This window comes from Eulemur rufifrons, chromosome 30 (assembly GCF_041146395.1).
Source record: "Eulemur rufifrons isolate Redbay chromosome 30, OSU_ERuf_1, whole genome shotgun sequence".
Taxonomy (NCBI): domain Eukaryota; kingdom Metazoa; phylum Chordata; class Mammalia; order Primates; family Lemuridae; genus Eulemur; species Eulemur rufifrons.
This window is the reverse complement of record NC_091012.1, coordinates 91573789-91593782: the sequence shown is the minus strand read 5'-3', so window position 1 is coordinate 91593782 and position 19994 is coordinate 91573789. Positions and strand designations below refer to the sequence as shown.

At 38.0% G+C, this 19994-nt stretch overlaps 1 protein-coding gene across 1 annotated transcript in view; it reads right to left on the bottom strand.

The window, feature by feature from the left end:
• Nucleotides 1–19994, bottom strand: part of TEX11 (testis expressed 11) — a 254883-nt gene that overhangs the window by 105641 nt on the left and 129248 nt on the right. The window contains exons 13-14 of the mRNA XM_069464262.1: nucleotides 7696–7847; nucleotides 5103–5188 (exon numbers count right to left, since the gene is read on the bottom strand). Coding sequence (XP_069320363.1) covers nucleotides 5103–5188; nucleotides 7696–7847 — 238 coding nt within the window. The remainder of the gene's footprint in view (nucleotides 1–5102; nucleotides 5189–7695; nucleotides 7848–19994) is intronic.

Genomic DNA, 19994 nt, shown 5'->3' with positions numbered 1-19994 from the left:
CCTACCAACAGAGTACGAGGGTTCCCCTTTCTCCACATCCTTGCCAGCATTCATTATTGCCTGTCTTTTTGATAAGAGCCATTTTAACTGGGTTGAGATGAGATCTCATTGTGCTTTTTTTTTTGCATTTCTCTGATGACTAATGATGTAGTGCATTTTTTCATATACCTGTTGGCCATTTGTATGTCTTCTTTTTAGAAATGTTTATTCAGATCTTTTGCCCATTTTTAAATTAGATTATTTTATTTTTTTTCTATTGAGTTGTTGGAACTCCTTATATATTCTAGTTATTATTCCCTTGTCAGATGGGTAGTTTGCAAATATTTTCTCTCATTCTTTCAGTTTGTTGATTGTTTCCTTTGCTGTGCAGAAGCTATTTAGTTTGATGTGATCCCTTTTACCCACTTTTGCTTTGGTTGCCTGTGCTTTAGAGTTATTCCTCAAGAAATTGTTTACTTGGTGAGATTTTGTCTTCTTGGATGTTCTTGATGCTTTGAATGTTCATCAATGTCTGAGCATTGAATTAGAATTTATTCTAATCTTCAGTCCTGGCTTATTTGTATCCATCCTTCTTGAGAAGGCTTTCCAGGTATTCAAAGGGAATTGAGTGCTGTGGTCTAAGTCTTTGGTTACTGCAGCCATATCAGCACTAGCGGGCCACCGAAGCCCAGTAATGCTGTGACTCTTACAGATTCCTGGTGGTATTGCCTTGGTGGACTTGGGTTAGCTATGGGAGAATTCCCTGGATGGCCAGGCAAAGTCTCTCACTGTTTACCCTAACCTTCCCCCAAACAGGAGACTCACTCTCCATGCTGCGCTGCTTACAGTTGTAGGAAGACTAACGTGAGCACTCCTGCCTGGCCACCACAGCTGGGACTGTGCTGGGTCATATCTGCAGCCAGCCCAGTTTCACCCAAGGCCTGTGGTGACTACTGCCTGGCTACTGCTGATGTTTATTCAAGGCCTAAGTGCTCTTTAGTCAGCCGGTGGTAAATCCTGCCAGGACTGGGTCCTTCTCTGTACAGCAGTGGGTTTCCTTCTAGCCTAGGGTGGGTCTAGAAATGCTGTCCAGGAACTAAGTCCTGGAATAAGGGTCTTCTGGAGTCTGCTTGGTACTTTATTTTACTGTGGCTGACCTGGTACCCAAGTTGCAAGACAAAGTCCTCATATCTTTTATATGTATTCATGTAATTACTATTCCCAGTGTTCTTTACTCCTTTGTACAGATCCATATTTCCAGCTCATATCACTTTCCTTCTGCTTGAAGGCCTTACTTGTAGCATGGATATCTTAGTGATGAATTACTTTAGCTTTTGAATGGTTGGAAGAGTATTTTGCTTTCATATTTTAAAAATACATTTTATTGTGTTAAAAAATATGTAACATAAAATTAATCATCTTAACCATTTTTGAGTGCACAGTTCCCTAGTGTTAAGTAGATTCACATTATTGTGCAACCAATCTCCAGAAGTTTTTCATGTTGTAATACAGAAATTCTATATCCATTAAGTACTTTCCATTTTTTCCTACTCCCAGCCCCTGTCAACCACCATTCTACTTTCCTTATCCATTAATTTGAATACTCTAGGTACCTCTTATAAGTGGAAACAGAGTATTGATTTTTGTGGCAGGCTTATTTCACTTAGCATAATGTCCTCAAGGCTCATCCATGTTGTACCATGTATTACAATTCTTTCCTTTTTAAGGCTAAATAATATTCCACGGTATGGATATGCCACATTTTGTTTATCCATTCATCTATTGATGGAACTTGACTTGCTTCCACTTTTTCGCTATCACATATAGTGCTGCTATGAATGTGGGTGTGCAAACATCTCTTTAAGACCCTGCTTTTAATCTACCCAAAAGAACAAAAGGCATTCTATAAAAAAGACATCTGCACTAGAATGTTTAGAGAAGCACAATTCACAATTGCAAAGATGTGGAAACAACCCAAGTGCCCATCAATACATGAGTGGATTAATAAAATATGGTATATGTATACCATGGAGTTCTACTCAGCCACAAAAAAACAATGGTGAGCTAGCACCTCTTGTATTATCCTAGATAGAACTGGAGCCCATTCTACTAAGTGAAGTATCCCAAGAATGGAAAAACAAGCACCACATGTACTCACCATCAAATTGGTATTAACCGATCAACACTTATGTGCACATATAGTAATAATATTCATCAGGTGTCAGGCAGATGGGAGTGGGCAGGAGGAGATGGGTATATTCACAACTAGTGGGTGCAGCACACACTGTCTTGGGGATGGACATGCTTGAAGCTCTGACTCAGGTGGGGAAAAGACAACATATGTAACCTAAACATTTGTACCCCTGTAATATGCTGACATTTAAAAAAAAAAATTTAAAGATCCTGCTTTTAATTCTTTTGGAAATATAACCAGAAATGGAATTCCTAGATCATATGGTAATTATATTTTAATTACTTGAGAAACTGCCACACTGTTTTCCATACTAGCTGTACAATTTTTCATTCCCATCAACTACTTTCATTTTTAAACAATATCTGTGCTGGGCATAGAATTCTAGGTTGACAGGTTTTTTTCTTTCATTATTTTAAAGACGTTGCTCCACTGAGTTCCTGCTTGCATTGTTTACAATAAGAAATCTGATGTTCTTGATTTATTTCTCTGTATGTAGGCTGTCATTTTTCTCTGGCTGCTTTTAAAGATATTCTCTCTTTATCTCTGGTTTTGAACAATTTGATGATTATGTGCCTTGTTGTTGTTTTATTGGGGTCTGTTACCATTTTTGAATCTGTGGGTTTAGAGGTTTTATTAAGTTTTGAAGGTTTTTCACCATCATTTCTTCAAATATTTATTTTCTTCCTCCTCATTTGGGAGTCCCAGTTGCCCACATATTAAGCTACCTAAAGTTGTCCCTCATCTCAACTCATGCTCTTTTAATATTTTAAGGTTTTTTTCTGTGTGTTTCATTTTGGATAGCTTTTTGGCTATAACTTCAGGTTCACTGATCTTTTGTTCCACAATGTTTAATCTGATATTAATACTATCCAATATATTTTGCATCCTAGACATTATACTTTTCATCTCTAGAAGTTTAATTTGGATCTTTATATAGCTTCTATGCCTCTACTTAACTTTTTAAATGTATGGAATACAATTATAAGAGGTATTTTAATGTTTCTTTTCTGTTCATGCTAACTTCTATGTCAGTTCTGGGTCAGTTTCAATTGATTGCTTATTCTCCTCAGCATAGGTTATGTTTCTCTGCCTATTTGCATACTTGGTAATTTTTCATTAGATGCCAGACATTGTGAACATTATCAGGTTGGGTGCTGTAGTTTTGTATTCCTATAAATATTCTTGAGCTCTGCTCTGGGAAGCAATTAAGTTCTTTGGAATCAATTTGATGCTTTCACATTATACTTTTATAATTTTTAGGTGGGTCTGGAGCATGGCTCAGTGTAGGAATAATTAATCCCCATTTCTGAGACAAGACCTTTCTGAGTTTTCTACACAATGCTCCATGAGTTAGAGGTTTTGCAGTCTGAGAGGTAAGAACAAGCCATATTCACAGCTCCATGTGAGTCCTGGCACTGTTTCCTCTAATATTCTTAGATGGTTATTCCCCCAGCTTTAGTTAATTGTGTTTCATGTATGTCCTTTTTAGTACTCTGCTAAACACTGGAGGAAGACCTTCTAATCACTAGGTTTCTCTCTCTGTGCTATGCAACCTTTTTTGATACCCTGTCCTGTGAACTCTAGCTGCCTTGGTCTCCCTCAACCCTCAGCTCTGTCTCCTCAGATCAAGATGCCTGCCAAGCTCCACTTCAGTTCCCCTTCCTGTGCTATAGCCTGGAAACTCAAGGCAGTAAGCTGCACAATTGCAGGGATCACCTTATTTCTTATCTCTGAGGGATCATTCTCTTTCATTGCCTCATGTTCAGTGTCATTAAAAACCATTTTTTTTACCTTTCATGTATTTTGCCTCATTTTTGTTTGGAGGAGGTGTTGTTCAAGTAGGGACATAAACCAGTCCCTGTTACTACATATTGATTGATAGTAGAAATGTACCACAACTATTTTTTAATAGTACATCCCATTTGATTTCTATACATAGACACATAAATGTACACAAAGATTAGAAGGAAATATACCAAAATTTTAAGAGTGATCAGATTATGAATGACTGTTCTTTGCTTTTTATTTTAAAAAAGCTTATCTTTAGTTTCAAATTTTTCTGTCAGAAATCTGTTTTGTTTTGCAAAGTTGTTTTTGCATTTTTTTAATTGCACCACAATTTTTTCTTTATTGAGACAGGGTCTTGCTATGTTGCCCAGGCTGGTCTAGAGCTCCTGGGCTCAATCAGTCCTCCTGCCTCAGCCTTTCAAGTAGCTGAGATTACAGGCACAGGCTACCATACCCGGCTGAACCACAAGTTTTTATTTATTTTTTTTATGTTTTTTTTGAGACAGAGTCTCACTCTTTTGCCTGGGCTAGAGTACCATGGTGTCAGCCTAGCTCACAGCAACCTCAAACTTCTGGGCTCAAGCGATCTTCCTACCTCAGCCTCCCTAGTAGCTGGGACTACAGGCATGTGCCACCATGCCCGGCTAATTTTTCTATATATATTTTAGCTGTGCATATAATTTCTTTCTATTTTTAGTAGAGACGGGGTCTCGCTCTTGCTCAGGCTGGTCTCGAGCTCCTGAGCTCAAACAATCCACCTGCCTCAGCCTCCCAGAGTGCTAGGATTACAGGCATGAGCCACTGCGCCCCGCCTGAATCACAACTTTTTAAAGGGAATAAAAACCCTCTGAATTTCTCAGCCTTCACGTTAAAATAAATTACATTCCTACATCTTAATATCAAAGATGATATTTCCCTATACTGTAAGCTCCCATGGGGAGGAACCATGTGTTACTGTTTTTTAATAAACTTTTGTACAATGCTCATTAACACTTTATATTGTGAATTTTAATAAATATATAGTATCCAAACAGAGAGAGATTATTAAAGTATTTGATGCTCTATGATTTTTATAGTGAACACATTATTTTTGGTATAGCAGAGAAAGAATATAAAGAATGAAAATAGATTATTCCCAAACCTCAAAACTTTTGGCAGCTTTTTCCCACAGAATCTTGTGTAACCACTCTACTAATTCTGTGGTCAGTTGTTTTCCTGTTTGGTGACCTAAAGAAAAAAAACAAAGTTCTGAAAAAAAGAACCTAGATCTATTACATTAAATAGAGAGTGCTAACTATACTCAGAATCTATAATCTTTAAGTAATGGCTACAAAACAACCACATTCAGACAGGTTTTCATCATCAATTTTAGGTTTACTACTGTAATCGATTATATAATACAATCAGAGTTTGCTAGAATCACCATAATTCTCCTATCAATCGGAGATAGTTTTCCAGCTTAGTCTCTTTTAAACTTATTTTCCATGTTCCAAATTTGATCATCATCTGGTGCCTTAATAAGGTTATTGTGAATGAGCAGACAACAATGCCAGAAATCATTAATAAGAAGTGTTTATCCTATTCTGTACTAAATAGATCAGATCAAGTTCACAAGAAAGGCCAATTATACCTTAAAGCCTTTGTAAAATACTTTAAGCCCACGCTTACACATAAACTTTATTACTTTAAATCGTAACTTGTGTCTGATTGTTTCTGGTCTAGACATTTACTGAGTTCAAATACATTAGCACATTAAGGTAAAGTTTAAACTATAATAGAATTCTATACTTCCTTCCCTTATGCCCCTTTCACATAAACTATCAATTTCCACAAAAGTCTTGATTAGCACGTTAAGAATCTCTAACTCCTTAGCCCAGTCAGCAAATGTAGTTTGTTCCATGACTTAGGTAAAAATACTCACATGAGAGTAAACAGCTACTAAATGTATCTACTTAAAATATTATGATGCTTTGAAATTATAAGTGTATAATTAGATATCACAATAAAACTTTGTCTAACTGGGCTTTTAGGAAAAGAAGTTATTCTGTATAATCAAGTTTTCTAGTTAGCTGACGGTTTCTTTAAACATAAAACTTTTTTTATTTAAAAAGTCTAAATCTTTTCATGAAAGTTCTTAAATTTTCTATAAATTAAACATAATTCCTAGTTTTCTTAAGCACAATTTAACCTTTCCTTGACCATACAAGTTCAACAACAAGTTGTTACAATAGTAACAACTATTGTACTTTATTGTAATATTAATAAATTATAATGATGCCTTTGGGGGTTGTTATATAGTACAGATTGCTGTGTTTTTAAAAATAATATATGAAGCTGTTTTATATAATTTGTAGAGTTTTTTCCTCCCTATGGTCAGGCTACCTGTGTATTTCCCTGTAGACCCATTTGCTTTTTCAAATATGCTACCATTAAAATGCTAAAAGTAGGAAAACCAGATAACCAAGGTTATCAAAACTGGGTCTAAAAATAGTTGGGTTCTTAGTGAAGGTCTAGAGCAGGGATGGGGAACCTGCGGCCTTCTGATTTCAAGATTGTTCATTCTTAAGCACTAAAGGAGGCAAGAAAAGCTTCATCTTTCTCTGCTGCACCCCTTTAAATAAAAGTATTTGTTCTGTAAAATTTGAATTCAGTCAAAGGGCCTCACTCAAGGATCTGGAAGACCACATGTGGCCCCAGGGCCACAGGTTCCCCAGACTCTGGTGGGAAGGGGTCATCAGTAAAATATGGTTCATAGAATCTGGAGTTCATTAGTCAAATGCATTCCTTTTAAAACATATCAATCAATGACTTTGTTTCCATAAAAACATGATATAAAAATTCAAGCCATGTGGTAAAGTATAAAGAAGAAAGCAACACATCACCTAAAATGCCACCACTCAAAATAAACCCCAGTGATAACATTTAGTGAATATCATTCTAGTTATATTTCTATACATGTGTAGCATTGGAAGGATGAGGTGGTGGAGAGAATTTTCTAATAAAGGGATCATACTATCTGTATTCTTTAGGGTGCACAGGTCTGCAAAGAGGTAGAGGAGCAGGGAATGCTGAGCAGATTTGGTTCCACATCTCTGCTTTAACCAGAGAAACTCTAATCTATTTTATTCAGGGTGAAGTTCATATAAGATTGCATCACAAAAGGATGTTGCTGCTAAAAAGAAGTTTAAAAGCCAGGAATTTAGCTGAACATGGTGGCCCACATCTGTAGTCCCAGCTACTTGGGAGCTGAGCCAGGAGCATCCCTTGACTCAGGAGTTCAAGACCAGCCTGGGCAACATAGTGAGACCTCATCTCTAAAAAAAATTTTTTTGTTAACCCAAGGAATTTAGTTCACAATCCTCATTTTACAGTTGAAAAAAAAAAAACAAGATACAGAGATATTGACTTGCCCAAAGGCACACATATAATTTGAGATCCAACTTGTAGACGTGAATTTAGGCTTGTAACCTCACAATTTTCCACTACACATGAACTTTAAACTCAGAGGTTTGTCCGTTTTTGTTGACGTTTTGGTCTTTTTGCTTAGTTTCTCATTCCAGCTTGCCCAATTTCTGGGATCTGGACAGGTGAAGTGTTGCTACTGAAGACCATGAGGGAGGAAGAAAAGTGGGTGAAATCTGTTGACCTGAGGATTATGCTACTGTTCTGACATCTATCTTAGAATTATATCCAGATTAACACCTTTCTAAAACACCTGCAAAAATCCTACTGACCTAAAATGATTTCTTCAATCTTCTCCTTGGCAAGTAGTTCTTCCTTCTTTTGTAAAAGCATGTCAACGTGGAGCAGCAGAGCTTTTCCAATATTTTCTGATGACTTAAAATGTTCACAGATAATCTTCATGAAATAAAACCCAACAGATTCTCTGTTCAAGAAGACACAATTTTAAGCAATATGAATAGACAAACTGGTTTTTGATCTATGGGACTAAAATGTATTTCAGTGTGAGCAAAACAAGCCAGATGAAAGTATTTCTCAGGTAATGTTATGAAATGTTTAAATAAGTCTATTTATCATCAATAAATCATTTAATTTCGGTTTAATTAAGCCATGAACATTTTATTTTCATGAATACCTATAATCAGATGATCATTTATCTCCTAATATCTAATTTATGCTTTTCCCCAAGAACTGATGCCAAGTTTTAAAAATTGGTTACTGAGACCCAGTGAAGTTACATGAATAGACGTGAGGTATGTATTAATTCCCTCTGCCAACAACTCTTTTCCCAAGGTGATCTACAGATTTACTGGAATCCTTATTAAACTCTTTTTTTTTTTTTGAGACAGAGTCTCACTCTGTTGCCCAGGCTAGACTGCCGTGGCATCAGCCCAGCTCACAGCAACCTCAAACTCCTGGGCTCCAGCAATCCTCCTGCCTCAGCCTCCCAAGTAGCTGGGACTACAGGCACGTGCCACCATGCCCGGATAATTTTTCTATATATATTTTTAGTTGTCCATATAATTTCTTTCTATTATTAGTAGAGACGAGGTCTCGCTCTTGCTCAGGCTGGTCTCGAACTCCTGAGCTCAAACGATCCACCCGCCTCGGCCTCCCAGAGCTTATTAAATTCTTAATAGCATTTTCTGCAGAAATATAAAAATCCATCCTAAAATTCAAATGGAATCTCAAGGGACCCTGAAAAGCCAAAACAATCTTGAAACAAAGAACAGATTTGGAGAACTAACACTTCCTGATTTCAAAATTTATCATACTGTGGAAAATGTGTGGAACTGGCGTAAAGATAGACATATAGACCAACAAAATGGAATAAAGAACCAGAAATAAATTGTGGCACATATGATCAAATTATTTGTGACAGCTCCTGGGGAAAATGACGAATTAGCAGTGACCTCCTGGCTCTCTGCTCCCAGAGAGGGAGGTTTAGAACTCGGACCACTACGCATTAGTGGATTGCTCCCCACCAAAAACAATGTTGTAAAACTACAGAGAAACAGTGTGGGACAAGTCACGAAGGAAAAAAAAAAAAGGTAAATGAGAGATACGATCACAAAGTCTGCAGAGTCTGCAGAATGCGAGATAAACAATAGAAAACAGAGTGTGGGATGGCTGCACCTGCCCGGCCAGCCAGTGCAGTGGGATCTGACCCACAGGAGGATGCCCAGCTCCTCCACCGACCTCCACACCCACTCAGACAAGGACACGCCTGAAGTTGGTACAAAGTCGTGGCACGGGATGAGGGGCTCTGTGGAGAGGGGAAAATAGCAGAAAACATTTTTAACTCCCCAGTGCTCTGTGCTAGGACTGCCCTGGGTGGGGGAGGGACTGGTCTGAGTTGTCACTTCTCGCAACCATGCTAAGCAGTTTGGAGACAGGCACCTCGCCTCTGGTGGTCAGCAGGACCAGAACAAAGGAGGTGAATGCTGAAAAGGGGGCTCTGTCCCTGGAAACTGCTGATGATTAGGCAGGCACAGAAAGAGTAGGACCCCTCTGCCAGACAGACATGAGACTGCCCGACTGTGATGCACAGGGGCAGCTAACGGCCTGTTGATTCAGCTCGCCAAACCGGCATCTGCCAACTCCTGAGCAGTGACCCCTAACATTAGCTCTCCATAGGTGAGCGGCCACCATTTTGGGGGTCCACAACCCAGAGATGCTGCAGCACCCTGCAGTTTGGGGCAGCACCCCTCCCCCAGCCTGGGGATTTTCGCACTGGGTGCTGTTCTTGGACATAAACAGAAGCTACTAAAGCCGCTTTCTCTGTGCCGCTGGCATGAATCCGAGGGACTTTGGTGCTGAAAAATAGTCCATGACCTGGTGATTCAGCTAGCTGGGCCTGTGTCAGTGGGAGAATCTTGAGTGTTTCCCTCCAATGCTAGTTCTCCAGGGGTGGGAGGTCGCCATCTGCGGGATCCCCAGATGCTGGGGCGCGTGGCAGTCTCCGGCAACACCTCTCCCCCAGCCCAGCGACTTTCACACCCGGAGTAGAGGGCTCCACCCTTGGAATTGGGGAGAAGCAAAAAAAGCTGCTTTCTCTGCGTGACTAGTGTGAGTCTGTAGGGCCTTGGCAATGAACAATAATTGGCGGCCCGTTGATTCGGCCCACTGGACTGGCTTAGGTCATCTAGTAAGAACATAACTCTAGGGCTTACTTTCCATGTCCGGGCGGCTGCCAGCAGTGGGGTTTGTGGACAGGGAAGGAAAATCCTAGCGAGAGACTTCAGCAATTGTACCAATTGACCCCGCCCACCAAGAGCAGCCTAGGTGAAAGAGCCCTGGATCACATATTAGTCGTCCCCCTAGCGGCAGATCAAGCAACCATAGAAACACACACACCTAGGCTTGCAGGCACCAGCTGCATCTATCTTGCCCTTGCCCCCACCTTAAGGGGGAACAGGGTCCAAGTAACCCTTGGGAGTGGCAAGACCCCTCCTAAAGATCGGAGCATTCGTATTCCCCATCTTGGGGACCAGAGAATAACACAGAGGCATCAGATTACTTCAATAACTGGCTCCTCCATGCCAACTACAATCAATGACAGAGAGGGTAACCCCATAGCTTAACACAGTGCCTTCTATCCCAAGATACTAGAAGGCAGTGGAATCATATGGACAAGTGCGATCCACCATCTGGGAGCTTAAGCTGGTGGACCAAACTCACTAATCTCCATTGGCAAGAGGTGAAGATAATAGGTCAGACATAGCCCAACTTGCTAAAATACTTCTAAGGGAATACAATACCAGCGTGCCTCTTCCCACCGCCATCAAGGAACGTCCCTTTGGGGACTTGGAATACGGCCATAAACCAGTCCTAGCACCCCAGTTCTCGATCAAGTAGCCTGAAGAGAAAGAACCAGTGAAAGAATGCAGGAAACATGAAAGATCAGAGAGAAAAGTCATCCCCAAAAGAAATCATTAGATCCTCAACAACCGATACCAATTTAAATGAAAAGACTAAAATGATGTAAGAAGAATTCCAAATATGGATTGTAAGAAAACTCAGTGGAATTGAAGAGAAAATAGAAACCCCACACAAAGAAGCCATAAGAACAATACAGGAAATGAAGGAAAAATTCTCTAAAGAAACTGAAATATTACAAAAGAACCAAACAGAAATACTGGAAATGAAAGAGCCATTCAAGGAACTACAAAACGCAGTGGAAAGCCTTAAGAATAGAATAGATCATGCAGATGAAAGAATCTCAGAGCTTGAAGATAATACCTATGTGCTAAACAAATCAGATGAAGAAAAAGAACACAGAAGCAAGAGACAAGAACAAAATACACAAAAAATGTGGAATTATGTAAATAAACCAAGTATAAGAACTATAAGCATCCCAGAAGGAGAAGAAGAAAATATACAATGGCTGGATAATATATTTCTTGGAATACTGGAGGAAAATATGCCTGGCCTGGCCAGAAATCTAAATATCCAGATACAAGAAGAACACAGAACTCTGGGGAGACTCGACATGAAAAGGCAATCACCACATCATATAATTATTATGCTGATGAAAGTAAACACAAAAGAGGCAGTCCTTAGATCAGTAAGACTAAAACAGCAGATAACCTACAAAGGAAAACCTATCAGACTAACTGTAGATTTCCCAACTGAAATCTTACAAGCCAGAAGGGACTGGAGACCCATCAAAAATCTTCTAAAACAGAATAATGGCCAACCTAGAATTCTTTACCTGGCAAAACTAAGCTTCATCTATGAGGGAGAAATAAAGACTATCCCAGACAAGCAATCACTGATGGAATTTGTGAAGACCAGACCCGCTCTGCAGGAAGAACTCAGACCTGCATTATACACTGAACAGTGCAATAGACACCCACCAAAGTAAAATCACTCAAGAGTTAAAGTCCAGAACCTGGGTTCCACAATGGTTCAAGAGGTAAAACAGAACAATAAGAATTTACCCAACAATATGAACAGAAATCTACCCCAAATATCAATTCTCTCAATAAATGTGAATGCCTTGAATTGTCCTCTGAAGAGACATAGACTGGCTAAGTGGATAAAAAATCATAAGCCAAGTATCTGCTGTCTCCGGGAAATGCATCTAACCCACAAAGACACTTTCAGACTCAAGGTCAAATGTTGGAAAACAAACTTCTACACAAATGGAAGCCAAAAGAATGTGGGGGTAGCTATTCTTATTTCAGATAACATAAATTTTAAAATCGCAAAAGTAAAGAAAGACAAAGATGGTCACTATATAATGGTGAAAGGAAAAATCCAACAAGAAGACATAACAATTCTTAATATTTATGCACCCAACACAGGAGCACCCAGATACATAAAGCAAACCCTGTTTGATCTAAATAGCATGATAAACAGTAATGCCATAGTAGCTGGGGATTGCAACACCCCACTGACGTAACTGGACAGAACCTCCAAGCAGTGTCAGCCTAGCTCACAGCAACCTCAAACTCTTGGGCTCAAGCAATCCTTCTGCCTCAGCCTCCCCAGTAGCTGGGACTACAGGCATGCGCCACCATGCCCGGCTAATTTTTTCTATATATTTTTAGTTGTCCAGCTAATTTCTTTCTAGTTTTAGTACAGACAGGGTCTCGCTGGCTGGTCTCGAGCTCCTGAGCTCAAACAATCCACCCGCCTCGGCCTCCCAGAATGCTAGGATTATAGGCGTGAGCCACTGCACCTGGCCTCATTTTCTTCTTTTTTAAGGTTGAATAACATTCCATTGTGTGTGTGAGTGTGTGTGTGTGTGTGTGTGTGTGTGTGTATACACCACATTTTGCTTATCCATTCATCATCCATTGATAGACACATGGGTTGCTTCCACAATTTAGGTAATGTAAATAATGCTGCAATGAACACGGGAGTGAAAATATCTCTTTGAGATCCTGCTTCCAACTCTTTTAGGTGGAATTGGTGGATCATATGGTAGTTCTATTTTCAATTCTCTGAGAAACAACCATATTGTTTTCCACAGGGGCTGTACCATTCTACATTCCCACCAACAGTGTACAAGAATCCCAAGTTCTCCAAATCTTGCCAACACTTATTACCTTTTTAGAAAATAATATCCATCCTAACAGGTGTAAAGTGATAGCTCATTGTGGTTTTGATTTTCATTTCCCTGATGACTAGTGATATTGAGTACCTTTCATATACCCAGTGGCCATTTGTATGTTTTCAGAGTGGCTATATTAATATGAGATAAAGTACTCTGCAGAGCAAAGAAAATTGTCAAGGACAAAGAGGTACATTACATAATGATGAAAAGGTCAATCCACCAAGAAGCCATAGTAATTGTAAATGTGTATGTGTGCACATGCACACACACACACAGAGCTGCAAAGTATGTAAAGCAAAAAGTGACAGGCTTAAAAGAAAAAATAGACAAATCCAACTACTAGAATTGGAGACTTCAGCACCCCCTCTCAGAAGTTTATAAAACTAAGCTTGGTGTGGTGGCACATGCCTATAATCCCAGATACTAAGGAGGCTGAGGCAAGAGGATTGAGTCTAGGAGTTCAAGGCCAGCCTTGGCAACATAGTGTAACCCTATCTCTTTAAAATATTTATAACACTAGACAAAAATCAACTAAGGTACATAACACCTAAGTAACTCATCAAATAACAGGATCTAATTCACCTTTGAAGAAGACTTCACCAGACAACAGCAGACTACAAAATCTTTTCAAGTGTCCACAAACTATACACCAAAATATGCTATATCCTGAGAAATAGAACAAACCTCAAGAAATTTGAAAGTATTAAAATCATGCAGAATGTGTTTTCTGACAACATGGCTCAAATAGAAATCCATAAGAGAAAGGTGACTGAGTGAAAATGAAAATACAGCATATTAAAATTTATTGGATGCAGCGATAGCAGTGCTAAGAGGGAATTGTTTTTATAACTAAAGGCTTGCCATTAAAAAAGAGGAAAAGTCTCAAATCAATAATTTAAGATACCACCCTCAAGAAATTAGAAAAGGAAGAGCAAAATAAACCTAAAGCAAGCAGAAAGAAGTAAATAATAAAGATAAGAGCAGAAATCAGTAACATTTAAAGTAGAAAATAGAAAAAAATCAATGAAACAAAAGTAAGTTATTAAAAAATATATATACCTATACAATTGATAAACTTTTAGCAAGACTGAGGGAAAAAAGAGAGAAGATTCAAATTACTAATATCAGGAATGCAACAGAGGATATCATTACAGACCATGTACACATCAAAAGGATAATAAGAAAATACTATGAACAATTAAATGCACATAAATTTGAAACGTCAGATGAAATGGACCCATTCCCCCAAAATCACAAACTATCACAACCCCCAGTATAAAATAGATGATTTGAATAACCATGTAAATATTAGGGAAATTGAATTCATAATTTTAAAACTCCTCGGCCAGGCGTGGTTGCTGATGCCTGTAATCCTAGCACTCTGGGTGGCCGAGGCAGGAGGATTCCTTGAGCTCAGGAGGTAGAGACCAGCCTGAGCAAGAGTGAAACCCTGTCTCTACTAAAATAGAAAAAAAATTACCTGGGCAACTAAAAATAGAAAAAATTAGCCAGGTATGGTGGCACGTGCTTGTAGTTCCAGCTACTAGGGAGGCTGAGACAGGAAGATCACTTGAGCCCAGGGGTTTGAGGTTACAGTGAGCTAGGCTGATGCCATGGCACTCTAGCCTGGGAAACAGAGTGAGACTCTGTCTCAAAAAATAGAAATAAAAAATAAAAAACTCCTGAAAAAGAAATTCCAGGTTGAAATGGTTTCATGGAAGCATTCTGCCAAATATTCAAAGAACTAGCACCAATTCTATACAATCTCTTCCAGAAAACAGAATAGTAGGGAACACTTTCCAATCATTTTATCAAGACAGTTTTACTAGGGTAATAAAGTCAGACAAAGACAGCACAAAATAAGAAAATGATAGATCAATATTACTCATGAATACAGATGCAAAGATTTTTAACAAAATATTATCAAACAGAAATATCCAATATATAAGAAAACGTATTCTGCACAGCCAAGGAAACTATCATGAGAGCAAACAGACAACCTACAGAATGGGAGAAAATATTTGCATGTTACACATCTAATAAAGGGCTGATAACTAGAATCTATACAGAACTCAGGAAAATCAGCAAGAAAAAGTCAAACAACCCAATCAAAAAGTGGGCAAAGGACATGAACAGAAATTTTCAAAAGAAGATAGACTAAAGGCTAACAAACATATAAAAAAATGCTCAACATCTCTAATCATCAGGGAAATGCAAATCAAAACCACAATGAGATATCACTTATCTCCAGTGAGAATGGCCTTTATCAAAAAGTCCCAAAACAATAAATGTTGACATAGATGTGGAGAGATAGGAACACTCATACACTGCTGGTGGGACTGCAAACTAGTACAACCTCTGTGGAAAGCAATATGGCAATACCTCAAAGAGATACAAGTAGATCTACCATTTGATCCAGCAATCCCATTACTGGGCATCTACCCAAAAGAACAAAAGATATTCTATAAAAAAGACATGTGCACTCGAATGTTTATAGCAGCACAATTCACAATTGCAAAAATGTGGAAACAACCCAAGTGCCCATCAGTACATGAGTGGATTAATAAAATGTGGTATATGTATACCATGGAGTCCTATTCAGCCACAAAAAACAATGGTGATCTAGCACCTCTTGTATTTCCTAGATAGAGCTGGAACCCATTCTACTAAGTGAAGTATCACAAGAATGGAAAAACAAGCACTACATGTACTCACCATCAAATTGGTTTTAACTTAAGTGTACATGTAGCAATAACATTTATCAGGTGTCGGGCAGATAGGAGGGGGGAGGAGGGGATGGATATATGCACATATTATAATGAGTGCGGTGCACACCATCTGGGGGATGGACATGCTTGAAGCTCCGACTCAGGTGGAGCAAGGGCAATATACATAACCTAAATATTTGTACCCCCATAATGTGCTGAAATAAAAAAAAAAATAACACCATGACCAAGTGGGGTTTATTTTAGGAGTGCAAGGCTGGGTCAATATTTGAAAAATAATCAGTGAAATTCACCATATTAACAGGCTAAAGAAGAAACATCCCATGATCATATCATCAATTGATGCAAGAAAAGCATTTGACAAAACTCAACACCATCCATGATTTTAAAAAACTCTCAAAAAGGATGAAATAGAGAGCCATTTCCTCAACTTAATAAAAAACATCTACAACAAATCTATGCTACCCTTATACTAAACAGTGTTTAAAAATTCACCCAACAATAGCACACACCTTCTTCTCAAGTGCACACGGAACATTTACCAAAATATTAATAGATTATATTCCAGGCCATAAAAAAGTATCCCTAAATTCAAAAGGATTCAAATTATATGAAATGTGTGTTCTCTAACCACAATGGAACTAAATTACAAATCAATAACAGAAAGATGTCTTAAAAATGCTCAAATATTTGGAAACTAACATACTTCCAAATAACCAATGGGTTAAATAAGAAAATAAAAAGGGAAATTCCAACATATTTTGCATTGAATTAAAATGAAAACAGAACATTTCAAAATTTGTGGGATGCTGCTAAAGTAGTACTTGAGGGGAAATTAATAGCGGTAAATTCTCATATAAATAAAAAAGAAAGATCTTAACTCAATGATATCATTTTCTACCTCCAGGAACTCTTAGAATGTGAGTAAATATAACCCAAACTAAGCACAACAAAGAAATAATGACGTCGGTCTTGGCAATGACTTTTTAGATATGATACCAAAAGCACAGGCAATAAAAGAAAAAATAAACAAATAAGACTACATCAAACTAAAAAGTTTCAGCAGAGCAAAGGAAACAATCAACAAAATGAAAAGGCAACCCATGGAATGGGAGAAAATATTTTTAAACTATATATCCAATAAGAGGTTAATGTCCAAAATATATACAACTTTATACCAAAACAGCAAATAACCCAATTTAAAAATGGGCAAAGGTCCTGAATAGATACTTTTCCAATGAAGATATACAATTGGCCAATAGGTATATGAAAAGGTCCTCAACATCACTAATCATCAGGAAAATACAATTCAAAACCACAATTAAATATCACCTCACACCAGTTAGAATGGCTATTATCAAAAAGTCAAAAGATAACAAGTATTGGTGAAGATGCGGGGAAAAAGAACACTTACACATTGTTAGTAGGGATGTAAATTGGTATAGCCATTATGGAAGGCAGTATGGAGCTTCCACAAAAAATTAAAAATAGAACTACCACATATGATCCAGCAATCTCACTTCTGGGTATATATCTAAAGGAAAACATAATCATGATCTCAAAGACATATTTTCACTCCCAGGTTCACTGTAGTATTATTCACAACAACCAAGGTATAAAAACCTAAGCATCCATCAATGGATGAATGGATAAAAAAATGTGGTGTAAATATTATTCAGCCTTAAAAAGAAGGAAATCATGTCATTTGCAAAAACATGGATGAACCTGGAGGACGTTATGTTAAGCAAAATAAGCTAGACACAGAAAGACAAATACTGCATAATCTCACTTATATGTGGAATCTAAAAAAGTCAAACTCATAAAAACAGAGAGTAGAATGGTGATTACCAAGGGTGGTGGTGACGAGGGTGGGGTGGGGGGATGAGAAGATGCTGGTAAAAGGTAAAAACTTGTGGTTTTGCAGAATGAATAGGTTCTGGAGACCTAATGTACAGCATGATGACTATAGTTAATAATAATGTACACTTGAAATTTGCTAAAAGAGTACATCTTAAGTATTTTCACCACAAAAAAGGTAACTACATGAGATGATAGATATATTTGTTAATTAGCTTCATTGTAATCACTTCACAATGTATACATATATCAAAATATCATATTGTTCACCTTGAATATATACAATTTTCATCAATTATACTTCAATAAAGCTGAAAAAAGATCTTGTTTATAAAATATTGAGAGGAGTTTCTAAATCAATAGTAAGAAAACAACCTAATTTTAAAAATGAGCAAAAGACTTGAACAGGTACTTCACAAAAAGGGATGAGCATTTTAAAAAATGCTCAAAATTATTAGTAATTATAAAAATGCAAATTAAAGCCACAATGAGATATCACTGAATACCTATTAAAAATCAAATAGGCTGACCATACTAAATGTGGGCCAGGATGTGGAGGAACTGGAACTCTCATACACTCCTGGTGAGAATATAAAATGAAATGCTATAACTATTTTGGAAAACAGTTTGCCAATTTCTTGAAAATTTAAATGTATACTGCCTATCTTAGTCCGTTTTGTGTTACTATAACAGAATAATTAAGACTGGGTAATTTGTAAAGAAAAGAGGTTTATTTAGTTCATAATTCTACAGGCTGGGATGTACGAGGGCATACCCCTGGCTTCTGGTGAGGGCTTTCACACTGCATCATAACATAGTGGAGAAGATCAAAGGGGAATTGGACACATGCAAAGAGACAAAACCCAAGGGGTGTCTTGGCTTTATAACAACTCACTCTCATGGAAATTAATCCATACCCTGAGAACTAATCCAGTCTTCCAAGAGCAAGAACTCACTCACTACTGCAAGAACAGCACCAAGACATTCATGAGGGATCCCCTCCCATAACCCAAACACCTCCCACTAGGCCCCAGCTCCCAACACCAGCTGCACTGGGGATCAAATTTTAACATGAGTTTTGCTGGGGATAAACTATATCCAAACCATAGAACTACCTACCATCCAAACCAGCCATTTCACTTCTAGGTATTTATCAAGAGAAATGAAAGCATGTCCATGCAAAGAAACATACATGAATGTTCATAGCAGCTTTATTTGTAATGGCCCCAAACTGGAAACAACCAAAATTTGTATCAACAGATAAATAGGTAAACAAATTGTGGTATATCCTATACAACAGAATACTATTTGCAATAAAAAAGAATAAATTATAGATACATGCAACAACATGGATGGACCTCAGGCAATTATGCTGAGTTAAAGAAGCCAGACTAAAAAGAAGAAATACTCTATGATTTCATTTACATAAAATTCTAGAAAATGCAAACTAATCTATAGTGACATTTAGTGATCAATGGCTATCTGTTGAAGGGGGCTAAGGAGAGATTATAAAAGACTACAAGGAACCTTTTAGGGATAATAAATATGTTCATTATCCTGATTGTGATAATGGGTTCATAACTGTGTGCGTGTGTGTAGCTAAAACTTACTCAACTGTACACTTATTCCAAATATACGCATTGAACTGTATGTCAGTTATACCTTAATAAAGCTGTTTTTTAAAAAAATAACAACATAAAGGAAAATTGGGCATTTCTTTGCATAATTGCTAGAAGTGGGTGGGAAGGTGAGCTAGAACTGTCATTATAAACTTAATGCCAACTTGCACAGAGTTGGCAGACCCTGGAGATTGCTCTAAAGCAGTGTTGCATCTCTAAGGAATGTACTAAGTACTCATTTCCAGGTTATATTGGAATCTCTGCTCCTTGGAGTTAATTTCATAGAAGACCAAGAGTATACTTGCCAAATAGAGCAAATTGTTGAAATTTGCTATGTATTAGAAATATAGGGTATAAACTTGATTCCTTAGGGGAATAAGAACTATAAATTATTATAATGCTAGTAGGCATATAGACATCACTGACCTTCTGGTTTGGTAACAATGATCATTTTTCCACTTCAGGGTATGAATACTCTGTATATACAAAGTCACCTTTTCATTGAATCCTAATTTGGGGCTATAGCTGAAGAACCTGGTTCTGGCTACAACTGTTTGCAGTTGCAGAACTCACTCTACCATTTAGCTGGTTGTTCTGCTATTATGAAGTCCCTCAAACCTTTAGCTTTGCCATATTGATATGTATCCTTTAAAGCTGTGGTCCACAACCTTTGGGCCGTGGCCCAGTACCGGTCCATGGCCTGTTAGGAAACATGTGTATCACCGCCTGAGCTCTGCACCACTTCCCAGCAACCCACGACATCCCCCACCTCCACCCTTGGTCCCTGGAAAAATTATCTTCCATGA